This window comes from Schizosaccharomyces octosporus, assembly GCF_000150505.1.
Source record: "Schizosaccharomyces octosporus yFS286 unplaced genomic scaffold supercont6.1, whole genome shotgun sequence".
NCBI classification, from domain to species: Eukaryota; Fungi; Ascomycota; class Schizosaccharomycetes; order Schizosaccharomycetales; family Schizosaccharomycetaceae; genus Schizosaccharomyces; species Schizosaccharomyces octosporus.
Window position 1 is genome coordinate 2,377,054 of NW_013185619.1, and position 19,998 is coordinate 2,397,051.

The 19,998-nt window shown below is 37.1% G+C and overlaps 11 protein-coding genes and 1 non-coding gene across 12 annotated transcripts; 6 read left to right on the forward strand and 6 right to left on the reverse strand.

Annotated features, from left to right (window-relative positions):
* Nucleotides 1-240: 240 nt before the first annotated feature.
* On the forward strand, nucleotides 241-1,425 carry SOCG_03618 (ubiquitin conjugating enzyme Ubc7/UbcP3). Its single transcript, XM_013162106.1, has 3 exons — nucleotides 241-601; nucleotides 811-868; nucleotides 928-1,425. Exons 1-3 carry the CDS (start codon nucleotides 413-415, stop codon nucleotides 1,179-1,181), a joined length of 501 nt encoding a protein of 166 aa, XP_013017560.1. The 5' UTR covers nucleotides 241-412; the 3' UTR covers nucleotides 1,182-1,425.
* On the reverse strand, nucleotides 1,354-1,980 carry SOCG_03619 (ribosome biogenesis protein Nop8). Its single transcript, XM_013162107.1, has one exon. The coding sequence runs from the start codon at nucleotides 1,887-1,889 to the stop codon at nucleotides 1,452-1,454; it is 438 nt and encodes a 145-aa protein (XP_013017561.1). The 5' UTR covers nucleotides 1,890-1,980; the 3' UTR covers nucleotides 1,354-1,451.
* Nucleotides 1,981-2,220: 240 nt separating this feature from the next.
* SOCG_03620 (ribosome biogenesis protein Nop6) lies at nucleotides 2,221-3,670 on the forward strand (the record flags this gene model as incomplete). The annotated part of the gene is made up of 2 exons (XM_013162108.1): nucleotides 2,221-2,489; nucleotides 2,545-3,670. 2 exons carry the CDS (start codon nucleotides 2,221-2,223, stop codon nucleotides 3,668-3,670), a joined length of 1,395 nt encoding a protein of 464 aa, XP_013017562.1.
* Nucleotides 3,671-3,999: 329 nt separating this feature from the next.
* On the forward strand, nucleotides 4,000-5,712 carry SOCG_03621 (AP-1 adaptor complex mu subunit Apm1). Its single transcript, XM_013162109.1, has 4 exons — nucleotides 4,000-4,102; nucleotides 4,181-4,286; nucleotides 4,364-5,011; nucleotides 5,055-5,712. The coding sequence occupies exons 1-4, from the start codon at nucleotides 4,041-4,043 to the stop codon at nucleotides 5,517-5,519; spliced, it is 1,281 nt and encodes a 426-aa protein (XP_013017563.1). The 5' UTR covers nucleotides 4,000-4,040; the 3' UTR covers nucleotides 5,520-5,712.
* SOCG_03622 (flavin dependent monooxygenase) lies at nucleotides 5,564-7,674 on the reverse strand. The gene is made up of 2 exons (XM_013162110.1): nucleotides 7,570-7,674; nucleotides 5,564-7,380 (listed from the first exon to the last, which is right to left on the reverse strand). Exon 2 carries the CDS (start codon nucleotides 7,147-7,149, stop codon nucleotides 5,803-5,805), a length of 1,347 nt encoding a protein of 448 aa, XP_013017564.1. The 5' UTR covers nucleotides 7,150-7,380; nucleotides 7,570-7,674; the 3' UTR covers nucleotides 5,564-5,802.
* Nucleotides 7,675-8,362: 688 nt separating this feature from the next.
* Nucleotides 8,363-8,434, reverse strand: SOCG_16172. The gene has a single exon. It is a non-coding gene; the product is annotated as a tRNA-Gln (tRNA).
* A 134-nt stretch (nucleotides 8,435-8,568) lies between these two features.
* Nucleotides 8,569-10,028, reverse strand: SOCG_03623 (CCAAT-binding factor complex subunit Php4). Its single transcript, XM_013162111.1, has one exon. It carries the CDS (start codon nucleotides 9,748-9,750, stop codon nucleotides 8,842-8,844), a length of 909 nt encoding a protein of 302 aa, XP_013017565.1. The 5' UTR covers nucleotides 9,751-10,028; the 3' UTR covers nucleotides 8,569-8,841.
* A 699-nt stretch (nucleotides 10,029-10,727) lies between these two features.
* SOCG_03624 (CUE domain-containing protein) lies at nucleotides 10,728-12,699 on the reverse strand. The gene is made up of 3 exons (XM_013162112.1): nucleotides 12,401-12,699; nucleotides 12,263-12,332; nucleotides 10,728-12,150 (listed from the first exon to the last, which is right to left on the reverse strand). Exons 1-3 carry the CDS (start codon nucleotides 12,497-12,499, stop codon nucleotides 10,955-10,957), a joined length of 1,365 nt encoding a protein of 454 aa, XP_013017566.1. The 5' UTR covers nucleotides 12,500-12,699; the 3' UTR covers nucleotides 10,728-10,954.
* A 206-nt stretch (nucleotides 12,700-12,905) lies between these two features.
* On the reverse strand, nucleotides 12,906-13,634 carry SOCG_03625 (inner membrane protein; the record flags this gene model as incomplete). Its single annotated transcript, XM_013162113.1, has 1 exon — nucleotides 12,906-13,634. One exon carries the CDS (start codon nucleotides 13,632-13,634, stop codon nucleotides 12,906-12,908), a length of 729 nt encoding a protein of 242 aa, XP_013017567.1.
* SOCG_03626 (uncharacterized protein) lies at nucleotides 13,582-14,672 on the forward strand. The gene is made up of 2 exons (XM_013162114.1): nucleotides 13,582-13,755; nucleotides 14,041-14,672. Exons 1-2 carry the CDS (start codon nucleotides 13,633-13,635, stop codon nucleotides 14,344-14,346), a joined length of 429 nt encoding a protein of 142 aa, XP_013017568.1. The 5' UTR covers nucleotides 13,582-13,632; the 3' UTR covers nucleotides 14,347-14,672.
* Nucleotides 14,673-15,092: 420 nt separating this feature from the next.
* Nucleotides 15,093-16,524, forward strand: SOCG_03627 (poly(A) binding protein Pab2). The gene is made up of 4 exons (XM_013162115.1): nucleotides 15,093-15,351; nucleotides 15,391-15,644; nucleotides 15,699-15,786; nucleotides 15,848-16,524. The coding sequence occupies exons 1-4, from the start codon at nucleotides 15,316-15,318 to the stop codon at nucleotides 15,962-15,964; spliced, it is 495 nt and encodes a 164-aa protein (XP_013017569.1). The 5' UTR covers nucleotides 15,093-15,315; the 3' UTR covers nucleotides 15,965-16,524.
* Nucleotides 16,525-17,094: 570 nt separating this feature from the next.
* SOCG_03628 (HECT-type ubiquitin-protein ligase Pub3) lies at nucleotides 17,095-19,887 on the forward strand. The gene is made up of 2 exons (XM_013162116.1): nucleotides 17,095-17,406; nucleotides 17,673-19,887. The coding sequence occupies exons 1-2, from the start codon at nucleotides 17,228-17,230 to the stop codon at nucleotides 19,759-19,761; spliced, it is 2,268 nt and encodes a 755-aa protein (XP_013017570.1). The 5' UTR covers nucleotides 17,095-17,227; the 3' UTR covers nucleotides 19,762-19,887.
* The last annotated feature ends 111 nt before the right edge of the window (nucleotides 19,888-19,998 follow it).

Below are 19,998 nucleotides of genomic sequence, written 5' to 3' on the forward strand. Positions count from 1 at the left end.
TAAGACCGAAGGGAGCGGAGCGTATAGTAGAGACTCGGTTACAATTTGTGAAGTTTTAGAAGAATTTCATTAAATCATTCAGTGATGGAAATAACAACCTATTTATAAAACTCATAAAAAAGCACCATTACACAAGTTTTCTCTTTTTCACTATTAATTATAGCGTTTAGAACACTAGCTTTTCTATTTTGAACAGGCAAGTGTGAGCATTAGTGAGCACACTATTCATTATTAATGAAGCGCTGCCTCCCTTGAAATGGATGAACAGTCTAGGGAACTTAACTAATAGAAAAGTTCGAATTTAGAATAAGAAGTTTTGAAGTACCTTTTGTCACTACAGCTATAAAAAAAAAAACCCCCGATCTGATTATTAGAAAATTTATAGTATTAATTCATTCCAAAGATCGGCAAAATGAGTAAGGCAATGGCACTACGTCGCTTGATGAAAGAGTACAAAGAGTTGACCGAGAATGGTCCTGATGGAATTACAGCAGGACCGTCGGATGAGGATGACTTCTTTCATTGGGATTGTTTGGTTCAAGGGCCCGATGGCACTCCTTACGAAGGCGGGTTGTATCCTGCGTCTCTCAAGTTTCCACCGGTATGGTCTTGATTATGCGAGCTCTTATAACTGGGGTAATCTATTGTAGTTATCCAATTACTTCTAAGCTTCTTGATGATGAGCAGGTTAATTGGACATAGAGTACCCAGATCTAGCTTCAAAAGAGTATCTTTTTCAGAGCATACTCGGAGCGCTGACATGAGAGCTCAGTTAGTATCTAGCACTTAATTTTGCTAATAAAATTATAGGATTATCCTTTAGGTCCGCCCACATTAAAATTCGAGTGTGAATTCTTTCACCCTAACGGTAAGAGACATGAGTCTGTTGTCATATATTCTTTAGTCTTTGGGTTAACAAATTTCTAGTGTATCCAGATGGTACAGTCTGTATTTCTATTTTGCATGCTCCTGGAGATGATCCCAACATGTATGAATCATCTTCTGAAAGATGGTCACCAGTACAATCTGTCGAAAAGATATTGCTTTCCGTGATGTCGATGTTGGCAGAACCAAACGACGAGAGTGGTGCCAATATAGACGCTTGCAAGTTGTACAGAGAAAATTATGAGAGTTATTGCAATGTCGTTCGGAAGCTAGCTCGTAAAACGTTGGGTCTTTAAGAATGGTTATTCTAAAAGTATAGATGTTCTACCTACCCTTTATTTTTAACGCTTTCTTGTTTCACTTACTCGCCTTTCTTTCCGACGCCCCTCATATAAGTCCTAAAGATTCTGCATTTGCAATTATTTATATACGAACAAACAAATTCATCAACTATTTTTAGAATTTTATTAAAGCTATTGTTGTTAATTATCCAAGAACTAAAACCAAAAATAAAGTCGCAGTAACTTCTATTGTAAGTGTTTATCACAAGGCTTCTGAATGTTTCCTTAAAGAGCATCCTGTTCATTCGACTCTGTCCCTTCGGTTTCATTACTCTTCGCAATTTCATAATCAAGAAACAGCTCCATCACCTTTTGCTGATTCCGCACATCGGCTTCATAAATTGCGCTTTTATCATGATTGTTTTTAAGATGAAGATCTGCTCCTGTCTCTAATAGTAACTTGCAGATGTCAGCATGTCCATTTAAAGCTGCCCAATGCATGGCTGTATTTCCGCTTGAGTTTTGAGCATTCACAGTCTCTAAGGATAAATGAGGAAGGATTTTTTGAACAATGTGAGTGTATCCATTAGCACTAGCCATATGGAGTCCAGAATTTCCATTCTCGTCTCTACGATTTAGTTCGCTGGGACATTTTTCCAAAATTTCGTCCAACATCTCATCGTCAGGAGCTCGACATGAATATATGAGATCTTCGACATCCATTATAAATCGAAATTATATTTACTGGCAAAACTATTAGCTTTAGAACTCCTTTGTTTACGTTGGAAGAGGCCCAAGAAGTTTTTTATGGTGGTTACCGCGGCCAGTTACCATAGTCCGCGGCACCTCCACCAATTCATCAAGAATTGGTATTACTGCTGAATACAAACAGCTTATCACCGTGTGAAAGCTGTATCCTGTACAAATACTTTTTTTCGAATTTTTGTATCATTCTTAGAGTAATGAATTTAATCCCGAAATAAAAAATTGCACATTCGACATACTACTGCTAACATATATCTAATAATTATTGACATTCCAAATATTAGCTCTCATGGACATCACAAAACGTGTTTTTGTTGGAGGACTTTCCTCTACTATTACAGAAGATGATTTAAAACCAAGATTTAACCGTTTTGGTAACGTTACAAAATTTACAATTGTTGAAAAGCAGCTTCCTGTAGGAACGTCTCAGAAATTTGCATATGTTACATTTGAAACCAACGAAGATAATTGGAAGAAATGCAAAACGTATCTCTCTAAAGCTACCTTTAAGGGAAGCGTATTGAGGATTGAAGAAGCCAAGCCATATTTCAAGGATAGGTATGGATGGAAAGCAGCTCCTTTCGTTTTTATTTTTTAGCTAATCAAGTGGTAGATTGAATTTGGAAAAGAGCCTCGAGGATGAATCTAACGCTCAAGCTTCTACCTCTAAGCCGTCAGAAGCAGAACTCCCAAATGACCCTGTTTTTCATGGCGAAATCATCCTACCCGGTAAACATGCTAAAGACATGACCCCTGTAACTGATGCAGACGTTAGGAAGGATACGGCTCGTAAAGGATGGAAGAAGGGACCTTACGGACGAGCAATTGCTTTACTGAAAGTCTACAACAAGAAAAGTCGTAAAGTCAAGCTCTTCTATCCTTTGGGTAGAAATTGTTTACAGAAACTGTGGGGGAAAATCGATCCTAATATGGATAATGCTACAGCGGCTTATGATGCTGATAACGACTGCTATCTTACTTACTCAGGAAAAAAGATCGCTCGTTCATTCATTGTACAGCAAGCGAAACACCAAACTTTAAAGACCAAACCTATTGATGAAAATGACTTTGAAAACCTGCAAGGAGCTGGTGAAGTTCCAGAACAACAAGGCGTACTTACAGATGAACAATTAAACCAGCTTCGGGAAAAAGAGAAGGACACGGCGCAATCTGTTTTGGCCGAACTGTTCGGTCAGGAGGCATCAGCTGAAACATTGAAAGAAGAATCAGAAGCTACTATCACCTTTGAAGATGATAACAAAGCTGAAGAACAAAAGACCGCTAATATTCCGTTGGATGCTTCCCTTGAAGTTTCTGTTCCTCAAGAATTTGAGGCCTCGGAAAAACAGGCAGCTGTCGTGAATGTAGATAATCTGAAAGAAATGTTTACAAACAATGAGAATGAAGCTGCTGGTTTTTCTTTGTTCGGTGGTGGTGATGAAGACCTCAGTGATGAAAACGAAGCAGAATATATGGAAACGGAAGAAACTCAAGAACAGCCTTTCATTCAAGTGGAATCTACTTCCACTAAAGACGAAAAAGCGTGGCCTATGCTTTTTCCTACCTCATCAAAGTCTTTTTCGTATTTTCGTCCATGTGGTGAACAACTTGTACAAAGACAAGCTCTGGAAGCTTGGTGGGATGAAAACCGATTGTTTTTGACTAGGGACTACAAACGGAAACGCAAAGATGCAGTAAAACGTCTTCGTCGAGCTCAGCAAAAGCAAATCCGAGCATAGTTTTGTTTCGTTGAAGGATGTTTTCCATAAACGCTTTTTATGAACGGTATTTTAAAAATGGCAGTTACTATGTCATAAAGGTAATTAGGACAACGGGTATATATCAATGGTTCTGTTTTTTAAATTTAATATTTTTTGTGATCAATGCGTATCTAACATTTGTAGTTAAATATTTTTTTAATCATAGCCTATTCACCATAATAGTAGAACCAAAATCAGAACTTACACTTCATTTTTTACTAATCCAACATCCTTTAATTCAAAGTAGCGAATCCTCTCACTATTCCTCGCTATTAATGGAGTCTGCAATGTTTAGCTGCCTCTAATGTTTCTCAAGTGACCTAGATACCCACTCCCAGTATTTCATACAATGGCGTCTGCTGTGTTCATTTTAAATTTAAAAGGGAAGCCCATCATATCTAGGGATTATCGGTACGTCTTAACCCCAGCGACAGTTTCAGACATGCAAACAGACTGTCTTCTTCATGGATCAATAACTAATCGATATAGAGCGGATATCCCTATGTCAGCCGTTGAAAAGTTCACACCTTTAATAACGGAAGTCGAAGAAGAGAATGGATGTGTAACGCCCTGCTTAACTCATGAAGGAATTAATGTATGTAAAGAGCGGATAGATCATGAGACGTGTTTTGCTTCTGTTTTTCCAATTTTTCTTTTTACTAATTTAAAAAGTATATTTATGTTCAACACAACGATGTCTACCTCTTAGCTTTATCGAAAAGGAATACGGACGCAATGGAGATGCTGGTGTTTCTTAGAAAGTTAGCAGATCTCTTTATAGACTACTTCAAAGAATTACAAGAAGAATCTATTCGGGACAATTTTGTATTGGTATACGAATTGTTAGATGAAGTGATGGATTTTGGATTTCCACAAACCACTGAAACCAAAATCCTTCAAGAATATATAACACAAACTTCTAATACTTCTCAAACACAAGTGGCGCCGCCGATTGCAATGACGAATGCTATTTCTTGGCGTTCAGAAGGGATTCATTACCGTAAGAATGAAGTATTTTTGGATGTTATTGAATCCGTCAATTTGATTGCTGCACCTGATGGTACTATCATCCAGAGTGATATCCTCGGAAAGGTTCATTTGAAATGTTTTTTATCAGGAATGCCTGAACTACGTCTAGGTCTTAATGACAAAGTACTTTTCGAAGCGGCTGGTCGCACTATTAAAGGAAACGCAGTTGAGATGGAAGACGTGAAGTTTCACCAATGTGTTCGGTTGGCAAGGTTTGAGAATGATCGAACTATATCTTTTATTCCTCCTGATGGAGAATTTGATCTCATGTCTTATCGTCTAAGCTCAAACGTATGTTTACCAAATATATGTAAATTTTAACTAACATATTTAGTCGCGTCCCCTCATTTGGGTTGAGTGTGACTCAGTCGTTCATTCGGGTTCTCGTGTGGAATATATGGTAAAAGCAAAAGCCCAGTTTAAGAAGAGGTGTATCGCGAATAATGTCAAAATTATTATACCCGTCCCAGAAGACGCCGATAGTCCTCGATTCCAGTCAAGTAACGGCCATGTACAATATGCTCCAGAACAAGCTGCTATGATTTGGAACATTAAAAAATTCTCTGGAGGAAAGGAATGTTTTATGAGAGCAGAAATGGGATTACCAAGTGTCCAGGGAGAAGAAACTACCAAACGTGTAAAACGACCCGTGCAAATGAGTTTTGCAATTCCATATTTCACCACTTCTGGAATTCAAGTACGATACTTAAAAATTACTGAGCCGAAATTGAATTATCATGCTATGCCGTGGGTTAGATATGTTACGCAAAATGGAAAAGAATACGCCATTCGCCAGTGATGAGGCATACATAAAAAGAACTTTATAGACGCAAGCTAGCATACTTATTTACGAACATTTAATTGTCACATATATTGTTTACGATCCTTAACAAATATAGTAATGACATTTGCAAAGTAATTTATACTTTGAAAAGAACAAATTCCCAAATTTTAACTGCCAACTAAACAATAAAAAAAAAAAAAAAACGTGTATGAAAAACCAAGCAATACGACTGATTCTCTATGTATTGAGTTTGTACTTCTAAAATGGTTAACAAAATTCAGGCAAAACTTTTGTAGTATTATTTTTTTTGTTCAAGCCCAAAAAATTTAGCACGGATATTCCACATGTCTTCTCTGATTTTGATCTCTTCAGGGCCCCAGTATGGTGAAGGAAATCCCTCTTCGGGGTTCGGATGAGCTTGCAGCGTTAAGTCATGAATATAGTTGATGTACTCGGCATCTTTAGGAAAGTTCATTGAATGGTATAAGCTCATGGATCCGTCCAAGGAATTTACTAGCTGATCTTGCCATTCTCGTTGCTCTTGTGGATGTGGAAGAGAAAGGCGACCAGACCAAACTCTGGCCAGGTAGGCAGCTTGCGCTTGGCTTGTTGGAAAAGGTACAACATGAAGAGCCAAACCAACGAATGCAAGGTTTGGATCAGGGATATAAAAGATATGTTGGTAAACGTTGTGAACATGAGTGCCATCGGTAACCAATTTTGTTTCAGGGTTATCGTTTAATTTGTTGAGAGAGGGGAAAGGAATGTTGTACAAATAACCAGTGCAATAGATGACGCGATCAATTTCTTTTAAGATCTTACCATCCTTCAAAAAGATTTCTCTTGTCTCGGGATCAAATTTCATGATTTGAGGGACCTTGATGAGCTTATCATCAACGCTTTCCTCGACGTTCAAAAGACTCTGATAGATGGGGTTCTTCGCGAGTGGTTGTAAATGACGGACCAAGTCATTGGCTGAAGAAGCACCACCTACAATAAGGACGCGCTCGTTGGTAAAAAGTTCAGGCTCACGAAATTGCGAGGCATGAAGGACAGACCCAGGAACCCGTTCAGCATATTGTTGAAGACCAGGAACATTTGGAATAAAAGGGATTTCATAATGACCATTGCAAATGGCGACGGCGTCAAAAGATTCTTCGTTAGAAGGACTACCTTCCTTGGTGTTGCGGTAAGTGACATGCCATTTATTATTTTTCTTTTCTACATCGATGACTTCAGTAGCGCGTTTGATGAAAGGTAAAAGAGGTTCTGCAAAGGTGCGCTGATACTCCTGCACTGAAGTACGGTGAGGGAACTGAAGGGTTTCTTTGGGGAATTGATGAGTGCTGTAGCCCATGAGCTCAATAGGGGTGTTGGTTTGTAAATCACGGTATAAGGGAGAAGGATAAACGGGCAAGGCGGAAGGTTGTAGAATTGGATTGCTACTTAGATTTGGCTTCGTGGAAGGTGTTGGGATCTTTGATGGTAATGAAGAGGTATAATTCCAAACACCACCGGCGGAACCACGACGTTCAAACAGAACGATGCGCTCGAATGCCTTTTCGGCTAAAAGAGATTTTGCAGTAACTAGACCAGAAGGGCCAGCACCAATGATGGCAATACTGCGAATGAGAGAAGAACTCATTAGGCAAAACTTAGGTAAGAAAAGAAAAAGGGGGGAGGAGAGATGTTGGAAACGTGTATGTATCCAAAAAATAAGAAATAAATAAACGGTAAGAAGAGACGAGATTCTTTTATAGCAGAAAAAGTTCAGATACGAAATTTAACGTGACTAACACGGAGTCTATTGAAATAAAAAGATGAAAGAAGAGAAGGAGTACTTGTCTACGTGATGAGATGATCACCAAGGTCTATTCTAATGGGAAAAAAAAGTTAGTAAATGAACAAACCAAGATCCTTTTTTTCTTTCTTTTTCTTGTATTCTCGCATTCCTAGCAATTCTTCTTGCGCGAAAAAATCCAATGGTCTTCAAAGGAAAACCATCCCCAAACAAATGTATGAGAAGACTCTTTTTTTTTCTATACTTAGCGTCTTCTTTACTTACCGTTCCTCCTTACTGTTACTACTATATATATATAGAGAGAGAGAGCAAATTCAGTATGAGTATGAATAAAAAGATGCTCTTTACAAACAGTGGGTGAGAGAGCCTTTATAATAATAAACCCAGCGGGTCCATCTTTAGTAATTTCTGGATTTAATGATCAAATTACTCACAAAAATTGCATAAGGCATTTTTGGATATCGGCGTCTCTGATTGGAAAATACAAATATTAAAAGCGCAACTTGCGATCCAATCATAAATTTGGAGCATGATAAATTAACAGTCAGCCACTTAGATAAGTCTATCTTGCGTAAGTTCTGTCGGTACTTTAAAGGATAATTTCCGGGGGATGATGATAATGGGGAGGCAGAGAGAACTGCTGTTTACATGAAGAAACCAAGGCGAGAGAAGAGGAAAAGATAAAAATAAATATAAAAATAATAAATAATAAATAAACTCAATAAAAAAAAGCGAAAAAAAACTTTTGAAACTTGTTGTTCTTTTATTGCTAATTTCCTAGTCATGGCTAATTTGCAAAAGAGAGTAGATAGATAAACGCATGTCCAGGCGGAGACTCGGCTATAAGAACTCAAATATCTATGGGGGATAGATTTTAGATAGGCTTGCAAGTGCATTTGAGGAAAGAGAAGAAAAACAAACAAACAGAGAAAAGAAATAAAAAAATTAAATGAAATGAAATGAAATAAAAAAAAAAACACCAACCGTCAAAAATGAATTTGAAAATAAATATAAAACGAAACACAATTTAGTTTAAATCTATAAAAATTTTTATTGTAGGTCGTACTGGGAATCGAACCCAGGTCTCGAGAATCAAAATCTCATGTGCTAGCCATTACACCATACAACCGACTTGTTCACTAGCTGTATTATATCCTATATGAAGAGTGAACAAGTGTAAAGTACTTGGAAGTAGAAAGAGAAGAGATGAGAACAAAAGGAATAAATCGTGAATGTGATTAGTACAGCAAACGAGGATGAATATGGAAATAGATATGTATTTATGTATAATTTTGAAAATAATAGAAAAACAATAGCATTTAATTATATAATAATGAAAAGAACAAAATAAAAAGAGAAAATATAAAAAAAAAAAGACAAATGTGGAGATTTTAGATTTGGTTGTAACAATTCGGTGCAAGTTGGATGCTGCCTAATCTATAAAAAAGCACCGATTTCAAAGAAGCGGATGAAGCGATTGATTATATTCTTTCATTCACAAATGTACTGTCATCAAAAATAAGCGTTTCGTTTTCGTTATGCGGAAATTCTTGGAACAACAGAATTCAGGTCTAAACTAGGCTCCAGGATGGGTGGCTTTGGCTTTTGAGCAGATCTCGATTGAAGAAAATCAATCGAAGGACCAGCATGCACTGTGGGAGCATCCTGGGCAGAGTTATGAAGATCAATAAGTAATTGTGCATAGATCTTGGTTTCATCGGATTCTCGAGCCCGTTTCTTATTCATGGATTCGGACGAGTACAGACATCCATCCACCCCGTTACAAATACCTTTCTCCCGAATCCGCTCAGTAATCTTTGGGTTTTCTGGGGTGAAATTTATTTCGTTGCCAACACGCCCCACTTTCAAGGGTACCGTCTTGGTCGACACATGCCCACCATGTCTGTTTGCCAAGCGGACTCGCTTGGACGAGTCTCCCAAGAAAACATGAGGATCCAACTCGATCGGCACCTCTGTATAAATGGCGTTCTTGGAACATGGAGGTTGAACAGGACAATTGTGACGTTGTAGTTCAGCATTTTGGATTTTGGGGGATTCTGAGTTATTGGATTCACTCGACAACTCCACACTCAATGGAGGTGTAACGTTTCGTTCAAGACATACATTTCTCATTTGCTTATGCATTGCTTCTAGTTGCTCCAATAGCAGATTGTTCTTTCGTTGAAGTTCCCCAATCAATTCCTGGTACTGTTCCTCGCGCACATGAAACTGCGTCTGTTCTGTTGTACCTACCGTCTCAGACGCAACGGGTTTAGGCTTGATGGGAATCTTTCTTTTTCCTTGCGCATTTAAAGCGGGCTTGCGGCCCGGCTTGGGTCGAGGTGGTACGACCCATTGCTTTGAAATCTTGACTGTAGGTGCTTTTGATTTGTCCAAGTCTGAAGATGAAACATCGGTTTCTGTCATTGTTTCGTGCTTCTCCATCCCAAAAATCTACAATGAAAATCGCTATCCGCGTTCAGTTTCAGTTTTCGTTTCGAAAAAGAATAACGAAACTACCAAGTTTATATAACAAATCACTCAAAATCAACCTCTGTAACTAGAACCAAACCAAATAAACCTTAGTGTTTATAGTATATTTTGGTTTTGGTGGTGAAGTTTGATCTGATAGATCTAAACAGATCTGATACGACTTGTTGGAATCGATGCAAAAATCTTACGAACATTGGAAGTCACTAGTGAGATCCAACGATAAAATCTTTATGATTCCTTCAACATGCATGATCTTTTTATATTTATGTTTCATTTATTCGAGTTTCTTTTCTTTTCTTTTTTCTTTCATTATTACACTTATCCTTTATCTAATTCCTTCAGTGTATTCCTCGTCGTTTAGCATGCTCTGTCAGTAGAAAATATCCAAATCTTAAGTATTTACGAGATGAATAAACAAGAGATAAATTTCGCAAAATTAGTATATTATCAGATGCCCGAATATTCCGTATCAAAGTATCTACAAACCAGATTTATGAGCCATACTAAGCAAAAGTCTGAATTGTTTATTACTGAATCGCAACACTGTATCCTAAAACAGTTTTATTCTTACGTGACTGCTTTCCAATAGTTGTATATAGTATGAAGAATATGCTTCTTTTTCCCTATCTCACAATTTATAACATGACCGACGTCGAAGGAGTTGCATGCTTCTGAATTGTCTACTGTTCATAAAGAGAGATTATTCAATGGGTGCAGTCCTTTTCCATATTTGGAGTCGGTGTAGATAATGTCGGATGGACCGACAGCATAGCTAAAAACCATCGTGAAGTCGTCGCTTCGTGCCATGGCTCGTGATGACCGAATGCTACGTACATTTGTATTAATACTTAAAGATAGTTTATATTTGGTATATGAATATGATTTATTTACAAAAAATTTATTACGCTTGTGTGGAACACCTACAAAGCTGTATGGATTTTAAAAAAATGTTTTTGACATTTTTGTAAAAATTTAAACGGATGTCCTTCTCTGTATAGCATCTAATTACTAAGGATAATTAAAAGTCAAAAAATAACAAAAGAATGGCAGCAAGATGGTACACTTATGTCAGAAATAACCTCCCGTTCAATCGTACATAGTGCTTTACGTTCGCAGTATTCGTTTGTAATATATGCTTTCATCCACTCAAAAAGACTCAATGTTTTTTCTCAGAAGATGCAGCCTTCTCTTCTGTATGATTTTTACTCTTGGGTTGCTCATTAGAATTTGACGTGTCCTCTTTCTTCTCATGCTCCACGTTCTCGGTCTCTGCACTCGTAGTTGTGTTTGCATTTTCATTTATATCTTTCGTCGTAGGCTGCTTCTCTTCTTTATTATCTTCGGTCTTTTCGCTAGTAGTTAAAGCATCTTTGGATTTCGCTTCAGTTTCGTCGGCATCAAGGTTTTTCGTCATACCTTTCTTTTCATCTTTTTTTACGGAATCCTGCTCTATCTTCGGAGCAGGACCATATTGTTCTTCAGAAACACTTTCAAGGTCACGAGTGTTTTCCTTTCGTCGACTGTTTTCATCCCTCTCTTTTTTCGCACTAGCAGTGGAATTCTTTTTACCTGTCTCTTCTTCGTAGGTGGATTCCAAATCACTATCATCTAATGCAAATGCAGAATTGGAACTTTCTATAGCTCCATTACTATCCAAAATTAATGACTGGCCTCCAGCAAAAGCCGAAGAGCTTGATTCAACTGACTTTCTAGTAGACGCTAAAGAAGAACGACCCATTACAGGTGATGATGTAGACTCTAATTGAAGGCGCTCAAAATCTTTTTCATTCAACATGTGTGGATCAGCTTCATAGGGAGGAAGGGATATTTTAGAATCTGGTCTTACGCTTCTCCGTGCAGGCGTGGGTGGAGGAATATCCTCGTATGCAGATTCCAAATCGGTAGCAGTAGAGGCTGAATTCTGGAATGGTTTATTATAAACCGGAGGTTCATTTATATCATCTTCGTATTCGTCACTTCCTTCGAGTTTGGAAGCAACTTTGTCCATCCATGCCATGCTTCGCTGCTTAATTGACTGAAATCCACGAACAAAATTATCTTTCAGAACAGGAAAATCATTTTCAAGAAATGAATAGTCTTCATTGTCTTTATCATAGGAGTACATCCTGTTTTCACTTCTTGGCATTGCTCTTCTATCCGTCATTGGTTTACGATTTGAATTACGATCACGGTTTGATGCAGGATACTTCTGATATCGCTTGGCTAGTCTCCTAGCACATAGTTCATCTTCTTCTGATTGCTTTTGAGCGGATTCTCTCGATAGCGTCTGGGGATGGGCTGAACTCAAGTGTAATTGTTCTAATTCATCTGCTACACTAGGATCATTCAGTCCTACAAACGTTAGACAATGCTAGACCTGGAATAAACTTGGCTAAATCAGAATACATAGAATAACAACCAACCGAAGAAAAGTCGAGACTATGACTAATTTAAATTCACATACCTAGTAAAGCATTAAAAGCTGGCTCAATATGAAATCCACTCGCTGCTAAAACTGCTCTAATGATCGCATCCTTTGAAGCTGTTAGTAAACATATCAGAAATTGCTGGAATGTATGTAGCCATTCTATAAAGTACGTACATCTGTATCAGGAAAGGCTTCTTTCAAGGTAGCTTTAGCTTGTTCATGTCTATGAGGAGGCCTAGTCGGTAATCTAGGAGCACTGGCTTCTGAATTCATAATTATGGTAAATTACTATGCCTTCAATAGATGAAGTTGACTAGTAAAATAGCAAGCTCGAATGACTGTTAAACAACTAAATATTTGAAATAGCAATCTCGTTTTTAATAAACAATACGTATAAATGCTGATGTTATACAGAAGGTATGTGAGTAATGAGGTACATTGTACATCTATCTAGCTTAGCACTTTCAATACAATGTAAAGTCTAACAACGAGTTGCAGTGCGACTATTTGGATTGAAAAGAAAAGGAAGAATTGAATATCATGCAATTAAATTTGGTAATAAATAACTTTTTCATTGTCCTAATTTAAATGGATTTCACCGATCTAGTTTCCGTGTTATATTAGCATAATTTTACCGGTAGACGACGCGATCAAAAGTATAGGGGAACTAGACAATTCATCACCATTGATTATCATGGTCTAAAGAGCCAAGAGGAATTGTCTTTCCATTAGAAGTCAAAGAGCATTCCAACTCAACCCAATGAGGTATAGGGCCAAAGCGTTGACTCTTGTAATGAACAACACCCAAGTTTTGAGAGCCGGTTACTTCAAAGGATATATCTATTATACCATATCGTTTATGAAGTTTACCTTTAATCCAAGGGAATGGGTATCTAAATTGGATATTATCGCCTAGAAGTATCAATGCTTCATTAGAATGTTGTACTCGATACATTACAATTTGTGTAACATTGGAGTTTTGTTTACCATAATGAATGGCATAAAAGGCACATGCAGCCCACACAACACAAAAAAAAGCAAAGAGAGATGGAATACGTTTGCTATTTGGAGAGAATTCAGAAATATCGGGAACTCTTCTGCGGGGAGACAATTCAGAAACAGAAGAAACACGAGATGTATGGAAGAAAGCAACTCCTTGGTGCAAGTTATATTTGAAAAGTAGGTCATTCGTTCTAGAAAAAAGTGCCGGTTTAAGATTCTTTGGATGCCAAAACAAATTATGATTAGTATTAGAAATTCCGTTGCTTAGATTATAAACATTTGACTGCAGGCGACTTGAAAGGGAAAAGTATTTCAGATTCGAATTTTTCATGCTCCACGTACCACGACCTGAAGTTAACGTGGGTAGACCGACTTTTGGATTTTTAAACCGTAGTAATGCAAACATGTTTCCATTAACTAAACAGGAAAGTGGAATTTATCAAGGGATCCAGCTCAACTGTCTTGCAATGAAGTTTGGTGATCAAAACACTCTTATAGTGACAATGACTGGAAAGATAGGCCAAATGGTAAGGAAACAATGAAATACAAGGGTTCTAAGTCGTTCGCCTTCAAAAATTCCTTAAAAGACCCTATAAACTAGTTTGATAACTGTGTTTTTTTTTTTTTTTTTTGCTCAAAGAAAAAGGGTTGTAAGCCAGAAATATGTGGGGAGTTGAAATATCATAGCCAGTTTAAGAGAAGCAATCCTTCCAAGTTTTATTTCTTAAGTGAATTTTTGGTTATTACCCTTTTTTTTTTTAAATTAAAAAAAAGTAATGATTGAGTTATGCTAACAGAAATCCTCATTGCAGTTCATGGTAACTTATGAAAGAAGTGTCGTTTCACCTTTAGTGCTTAACGAAGACATGTCTTCCTTACCAGAAATAGGTGTGAGAACCATTCTTGGTGATAGAGATGATTTTAAGGCACAGTGGGGTCAGTTGCTTGCTAGTCAAGTTGGTTCGCTACTAGCAAAGCAACAAATACACAATACGGGTAATTCGAAAGTACCTAAATTATGTTTAGGTCTCCATGTTCCTTGGGACTTATCCGATGAAAAAAATGGTGACTTGGTAGTCTATCTTATGGAGCTGATTCAAAAAGTACGAGTATGGTAATATTGAATCCTTGCTATGACTTTGTTCACATTTACATGGATTAAAGTATATATGCTCATTTGTTTCTATCGTAATCAATGGATTTTCATCAATCTATATCCTAAATATCATTACGAAAAAGTCACTCCTCGACATAGACCTCCCAGAAAAGATCAGGAAGTAGGAACTAATAATCTAACTGAAATTTTAAATTATCTCTATATTTGGGTTGTTGTATCCTTCCATGCCGCTGTTTGACTACAAGACTCACTGTAAACAACTCAACCTTGGCTAACTGGCAAAGTCCCTCTTCAGTAATAGTAATTCAATTGAAGAAATCAATCACATAAAAGAAATGATTGCTTTTCTGCTCTATTGACTGTAAAAAGTCGCTATCGTAATACATAAATAGTCTTTATACATTTTGTCAAAGATGGACTTTCACTCTTTGTGAAAATAAACAAACCAGTGGAAAGATGTTGTATTGTTTTGAAGAATTGTGAATAGAATTGGTGGATTTCATACTACCAGAATGAATATTAACAGCTTCCAGATATCTGATTGATTACATATCCTATGTTGACTATAACTAGTTAGATCAGTCAATTTTCCCAATGTGAAGATTTATTCTCTCAACTAGATGTATTTATATATATAAAGAAAAAACGAAAAGAAAAATAGTTAGAATGACACCTTTCTAATTTTAGACTCCTATAAATATGTGTTTTCGGTTATGTATCTTTTAAAATAGGGTATTTAATAATACAATAGTATTCTTGTATAAGAATATTAGTAATATCGTATAAGGGTTATGACAGTGACAAATTACCAACGTCTCCTTTAATTATTTTAAACTACTTGTTACACTGCGTTATGTGGATATAGAGACGTATGTTGGGTTCGACAAAACACTCGAAAGAAACTTGTTGATTAGACTTACATACAAAACAGTCTCTCCTTTGTCAAACTTGCTTGAAGATATTTATAAAAATGAGTGAACAAGATGCCATGGATACTCAGGAAAAGGTAAGTTCAGTGTTGGATACGTAGTTGACTAATCTTCAGGAACTTCGTGAGATGAAAGAGCGTGTTGCTGAAATGGAAGCTGAAGCAGCGAAGCTTCGAGCTATGCAAGAACAACTTGATAACGAAAGTGAAGCATTGCGAAACGATCGTGAATCCATTGACGCTCAAAGTGTGTACGTTGGAAATGTCGATTATAGTGTTACCCCCGAAGAACTACAAAGTCATTTTGGTAGCTGCGGCTCTATAAATCGTGTCACAATTCTCTGTGATAAGTTTACAGGACACCCAAAGGGGTAAGCGAGTGCTAAGAAGGAAAGGTTCGTCAATATTCTAACTAGCTACTTTAGTTTTGCCTATGTTGAATTTTCTGAGCCAAGCTTAATACCCAACGCTTTATTATTAAATGGATCGATGCTACATGAGCGTCCCTTAAAGGTATGATACTAAATAAGGAGATGTAGAGGTTCTATAGAGACGTTTGCTAACAAATTCATAGGTGACCCCAAAACGCACGAACATACCCGGAATGGCCCGTGGACGTGGTAGAGGCCGAGGACGTGGTCGTGGACGTGGAGGCTATAGAGGAAGAGCCCGTGGGTTCGCCCCGTACTAGGAATATTATCTAGAACCTTTTTTGTCTTCGTGAAAAAAAAAAAAAAAAAAAAAAAAAAAAAAATAATCGATAGCAAAAGTCTTTCAGTCTTTTCCAGAAATTATATTCTAGATTCTCATTTCAAAGATACATTTTAACATGTCAACTATATCCCATTATGAACATCAATTTTTTATGGACGGCTTTCGTTACTGCAAGATACTGAACGAAGTGAAGTTAGTCCTCGAATGAAAAAGGCTTGGATTGACGACTTATTTTCGGTTAAACAAGACAAGTTGTATTTATACGTTATATACGATACGTTACAGGGTTGTGTACGACAGCACTTTAGAAGAAGGAATGAGTACTAATATTGTGTACCCTACAACATATGAACGAGTCACCAACTATAGAAATCATACATACATGTATCTATTATTGTACACAAACGGCTATCTAGCATGTCTTTATATCGTAGTTAACAACGGATGCAAATAAGACGCTTGTCAAGGAATTGAATGATTTTTAGAGTAGATGCAACCATGACAACAACGCCAGAATATTGTATTGAAACGTTTCGCTATTTGAAATAATTGAAAATTTCAATCAATTGCAGACTATTGTAATCATGACTGATGATTTATTATATAATGAATCAATCCAGGCTTGCAGATTTTATTTTACTAAGCTGAAATACCAATGATGCAGCAAAGGTGTCATTACTGAATTAACTAATGAGACATGCATGCTAAGCAAGCATAAAGAAGTAAAAATGAGTAGAAATTTTTTGAATTTTTATAAATTAATTTAATCAGGTTTTTTTTATTTTGTTTTTGTTTTCGTTTTCATTTTTATTTCATTTTGTTCGGTTTCACTAAGTTTGCTACGCGCGGCTAAAACCATTTTAATTTTGCAAAAATTTTTTCTGTTTACAATTTAATTAAGCGACACGGAAAGGGCTAGTGCACGGCATTTTGTTCCCTTTTTTTTGATGTAAAAGTCGCATTGCCATACAACAGCTGATTTTAATAGATTAAAAATTTGCAGTTTTTTTTTTTTTGTAATTCTCTCAGCTTACTTCATCTGCTTTCCTTTGAAATTTGAGCCTACCTATATTAGAAATTGTAAAGAGGCTTCGCTATCCGGCTCCACACTTATTCATACTCGCTCTTACCTTTAGCCATTACCTTTCTACTCACAATTGAAGGTGTTGTGAGGTTTTACTAAACCTTTAGTTTCTTTTTCCTTTGCTTAAAAGTGGATTAAGTACGATAGAATAGGAGTATGGAACAAGGAACAAAAAGGATCCGATTTTCCATCATGGCCGCTGAAGGCCTAGCCAAGAGAGATTTGTTTCGTCAACCGGATCCTTTTGCTATCCTTACAGTAGATGGAGAACAAACACATACGACGAGAGTAGTAAAGAAGTCTACGAATCCGTATTGGAATGAAGGATTTGATATGTAAGTAATCGGTTATGTAAAATGAACAATTGCGCCTGAGAAAAAAGGAATAACAATATAATTCTTATTAATTTAACAAGAATTCATTATCTTCTGATTGTTATTTTTACTACATGTTCCGAAACCTTCATACTGTCTTTCGGTTTACAATACATCGTAGTTAGGCAGTTTGAAGGAAGAATGTATCTCAGGGACATGTCCTCAATCATCATAGGAACAAACATTGAGTATCTTTAATTGAAGATTTACTAACAACTTGCTTTTAGTGTTGTAAAACCTTCCAGTGGAGTCTTAATACGATTGTTTGACCAAAAAAAATTTAAGAAAAAAGATCAAGGATTTCTCGGTCTTGTTTCGTTTCAAGTTCAGGATATATCAAACCTACGATCTTCTCGGGAATCGACGTTCACCCGACCTTTAAAACGGTCAAGCACTAGCAGTCTTTCAGTCGTTGGGAATCTTGTCATGAAACTTGGACCTTCGAAGACGAGAGGTGCTGTCGCCAATGGTACAAATGCAGGAACAAACAGTACCTTAAGAACTTCAAATGCTGCTTCGACGCAATCGAGTACACAAGGATCTTCAGCATCAAACGTTGCTGCTGCTTCAGCTTCTCAAAATACTACAAGTAACAATGCTTCTGCGTCAAGGAGTCAAACGGATGCAAATGGTAGCAGTATTTTATCATCCTTTGAAGACCAATACGGTCGCCTACCTCCCGGTTGGGAGCGCCGTGCCGATTCTTTAGGTCGAACATACTACGTTGATCACAATAACCGTACAACGACTTGGAATCGTCCGTCCATGAATTCTGGTAGTCAAGCATCTATGAACACCGAATCACATCGTTTGCAACATCAAAATCGGTCTCTTCCAGATGACTCATCTACAATTAACGTTTCCAGTAATGATTTGCCTGCTGGTTGGGAACAACGTTTTACTAACACCGGTCGACCTTATTTTGTGGATCACAACACGCGTACGACTACGTGGGTGGATCCCAGAAATCAACTCCTTCGCCCCACTGGACATCCTTCACCTGGTTTGGGTTCCTTAATGCAACCTCAGTCGCTCTCCCATTTAGGTCCTCTTCCAAGTGGATGGGAAATGCGTCTCACTAATTCCGCTCGAGTGTACTTCGTTGACCATAATACAAAAACCACCACATGGGATGATCCGCGGTTACCATCAGCTCTGGATCAAAATGTACCTAAATACAAGTGTGATTTCAGAAGAAAACTTATTTATTTCCGTTCTCAGATGGGCATGCGACCTCTTCCTGGGCAATGTAATATCAAAGTTAGAAGAGATCATATATTTGAAGACTCTTATGCGGAAATTATGCGCAATTCTGCTCAAGATCTTAAGAAAAGACTCATGATTCGGTTTGAGGGTGAAGACGGTCTTGATTATGGTGGATTGTCTAGGGAGTTTTTCTTTTTATTGTCACACAAAATGTTTGATCCTATTTATTGCTTGTTTGAATATTCTGCCGTTGACAACTACACGCTTCAAATAAATCCTCATTCAGGAATTAATCCCGAGCATCTTAACTATTTTCGGTTTATCGGTAGAGTTATTGGTTTGGCTATTTTTCATCGACGATTCCTTGACGCCTTCTTTGTCGTTAGTCTCTACAAAAAGCTTTTACAGAAAAAGGTTACACTTGCTGACATGGAAAGTATTGATGCTGATTTCTATCGTAGCTTGAAATGGGTATTGGAAAACGATATTACGGGTATTCTTGATCTTACTTTTTCTGCTGAGGAAGATCATTTTGGAGAAGTAAGGACAATTGAACTGAAGCCTAATGGTGAAAATATTGAAGTCACCGAAGAGAATAAAAAAGAATATGTCGATTTAGTAACTGAGTGGAGAATATCCAGACGTGTGGAAAATCAATTTAACGCCTTCTATGCAGGTTTTGTGGAACTGGTGCCTCCTGATTTAGTTAGTGTATTTGATGAACGCGAGTTAGAGTTGTTAATTGGTGGTATATCAGATGTTGATATCGGTGACTGGAAGAGTCATACTGAGTATCGAACTTATTCTTCATCAGACCAAGTTGTTAAGTGGTTTTGGGAAATTATTTCAAACTGGAAGAACGAAGAACGTTCAATGTTGTTACAGTTTGTGACTGGAACATCTAGGATTCCCGTTAATGGTTTTAGAGATTTACAGGGAAGTGATGGCCCTCGTAAATTTACTATTGAGAAAGCTGGATCACCAGATCAGCTTCCTGTTGCGCATACATGTTTCAACAGGCTTGATTTACCCGAATATCCAACAAAAGCCAAACTTGAAGGTAAGTTGAGCTTGGCTATAGAAAATACAGTTGGATTTGGAAATGAATAATGTATCTATATTATGACGGTATGCTTTTAAAAATAATTAAGATGATGATTTACAATTTTGTTGACGATAATGATCTGCCTTGGAGCATGATACAAACATTACATGAAATAAATTCTTTTTAGTCCATTATGCGCGTAAGTCGTTGTGTCGAAAAGGTTCCCTTTAACAAGTATGCAAAAATAAAAATATAAGGGTTCTTTTGTAATTTTTAAATTGTCATTATCAGTGTAAATGTTG

Excerpts from the sequence above, each read along its gene's own strand:
- SOCG_03622 (XM_013162110.1), bottom strand. The coding sequence starts at position 7,149 with ATGAGTTCTTCTCTCATTCGCAGTATTGCCATCATTGGTGCTGGCCCT.
- SOCG_03627 (XM_013162115.1), top strand. The coding sequence starts at position 15,316 with ATGAGTGAACAAGATGCCATGGATACTCAGGAAAAG. Across the intron at positions 15,645-15,698 it reads TTTACAGGACACCCAAAGGG|TTTTGCCTATGTTGAATTTT; the intron begins GTAAGCGAGTGC and ends TAGCTACTTTAG. Across the intron at positions 15,787-15,847 it reads TACATGAGCGTCCCTTAAAG|GTGACCCCAAAACGCACGAA; the intron begins GTATGATACTAA and ends ACAAATTCATAG.
- SOCG_03628 (XM_013162116.1), top strand. The coding sequence starts at position 17,228 with ATGGAACAAGGAACAAAAAGGATCCGATTTTCCATCATGGCCGCTGAA. Across the intron at positions 17,407-17,672 it reads TGGAATGAAGGATTTGATAT|TGTTGTAAAACCTTCCAGTG; the intron begins GTAAGTAATCGG and ends ACTTGCTTTTAG.
- SOCG_03619 (XM_013162107.1), bottom strand. The coding sequence starts at position 1,889 with ATGGATGTCGAAGATCTCATATATTCATGTCGAGCTCCTGACGATGAG.
- SOCG_03624 (XM_013162112.1), bottom strand. The coding sequence starts at position 12,499 with ATGAATTCAGAAGCCAGTGCTCCTAGATTACCGACTAGGCCTCCTCAT. Across the intron at positions 12,333-12,400 it reads AAGCCTTTCCTGATACAGAT|GATGCGATCATTAGAGCAGT; the intron begins GTACGTACTTTA and ends ACAGCTTCAAAG. Across the intron at positions 12,151-12,262 it reads AGCTTTTAATGCTTTACTAG|GACTGAATGATCCTAGTGTA; the intron begins GTATGTGAATTT and ends TAACGTTTGTAG.
- SOCG_03626 (XM_013162114.1), top strand. The coding sequence starts at position 13,633 with ATGTTTCCATTAACTAAACAGGAAAGTGGAATTTATCAAGGGATCCAG. Across the intron at positions 13,756-14,040 it reads CTGGAAAGATAGGCCAAATG|TTCATGGTAACTTATGAAAG; the intron begins GTAAGGAAACAA and ends TCCTCATTGCAG.
- SOCG_03618 (XM_013162106.1), top strand. The coding sequence starts at position 413 with ATGAGTAAGGCAATGGCACTACGTCGCTTGATGAAAGAGTACAAAGAG. Across the intron at positions 602-810 it reads CGTCTCTCAAGTTTCCACCG|GATTATCCTTTAGGTCCGCC; the intron begins GTATGGTCTTGA and ends ATAAAATTATAG. Across the intron at positions 869-927 it reads TGAATTCTTTCACCCTAACG|TGTATCCAGATGGTACAGTC; the intron begins GTAAGAGACATG and ends ACAAATTTCTAG.
- SOCG_03623 (XM_013162111.1), bottom strand. The coding sequence starts at position 9,750 with ATGGAGAAGCACGAAACAATGACAGAAACCGATGTTTCATCTTCAGAC.
- SOCG_03621 (XM_013162109.1), top strand. The coding sequence starts at position 4,041 with ATGGCGTCTGCTGTGTTCATTTTAAATTTAAAAGGGAAGCCCATCATA. Across the intron at positions 4,103-4,180 it reads ATCATATCTAGGGATTATCG|AGCGGATATCCCTATGTCAG; the intron begins GTACGTCTTAAC and ends TAATCGATATAG. Across the intron at positions 4,287-4,363 it reads TAACTCATGAAGGAATTAAT|TATATTTATGTTCAACACAA; the intron begins GTATGTAAAGAG and ends TAATTTAAAAAG.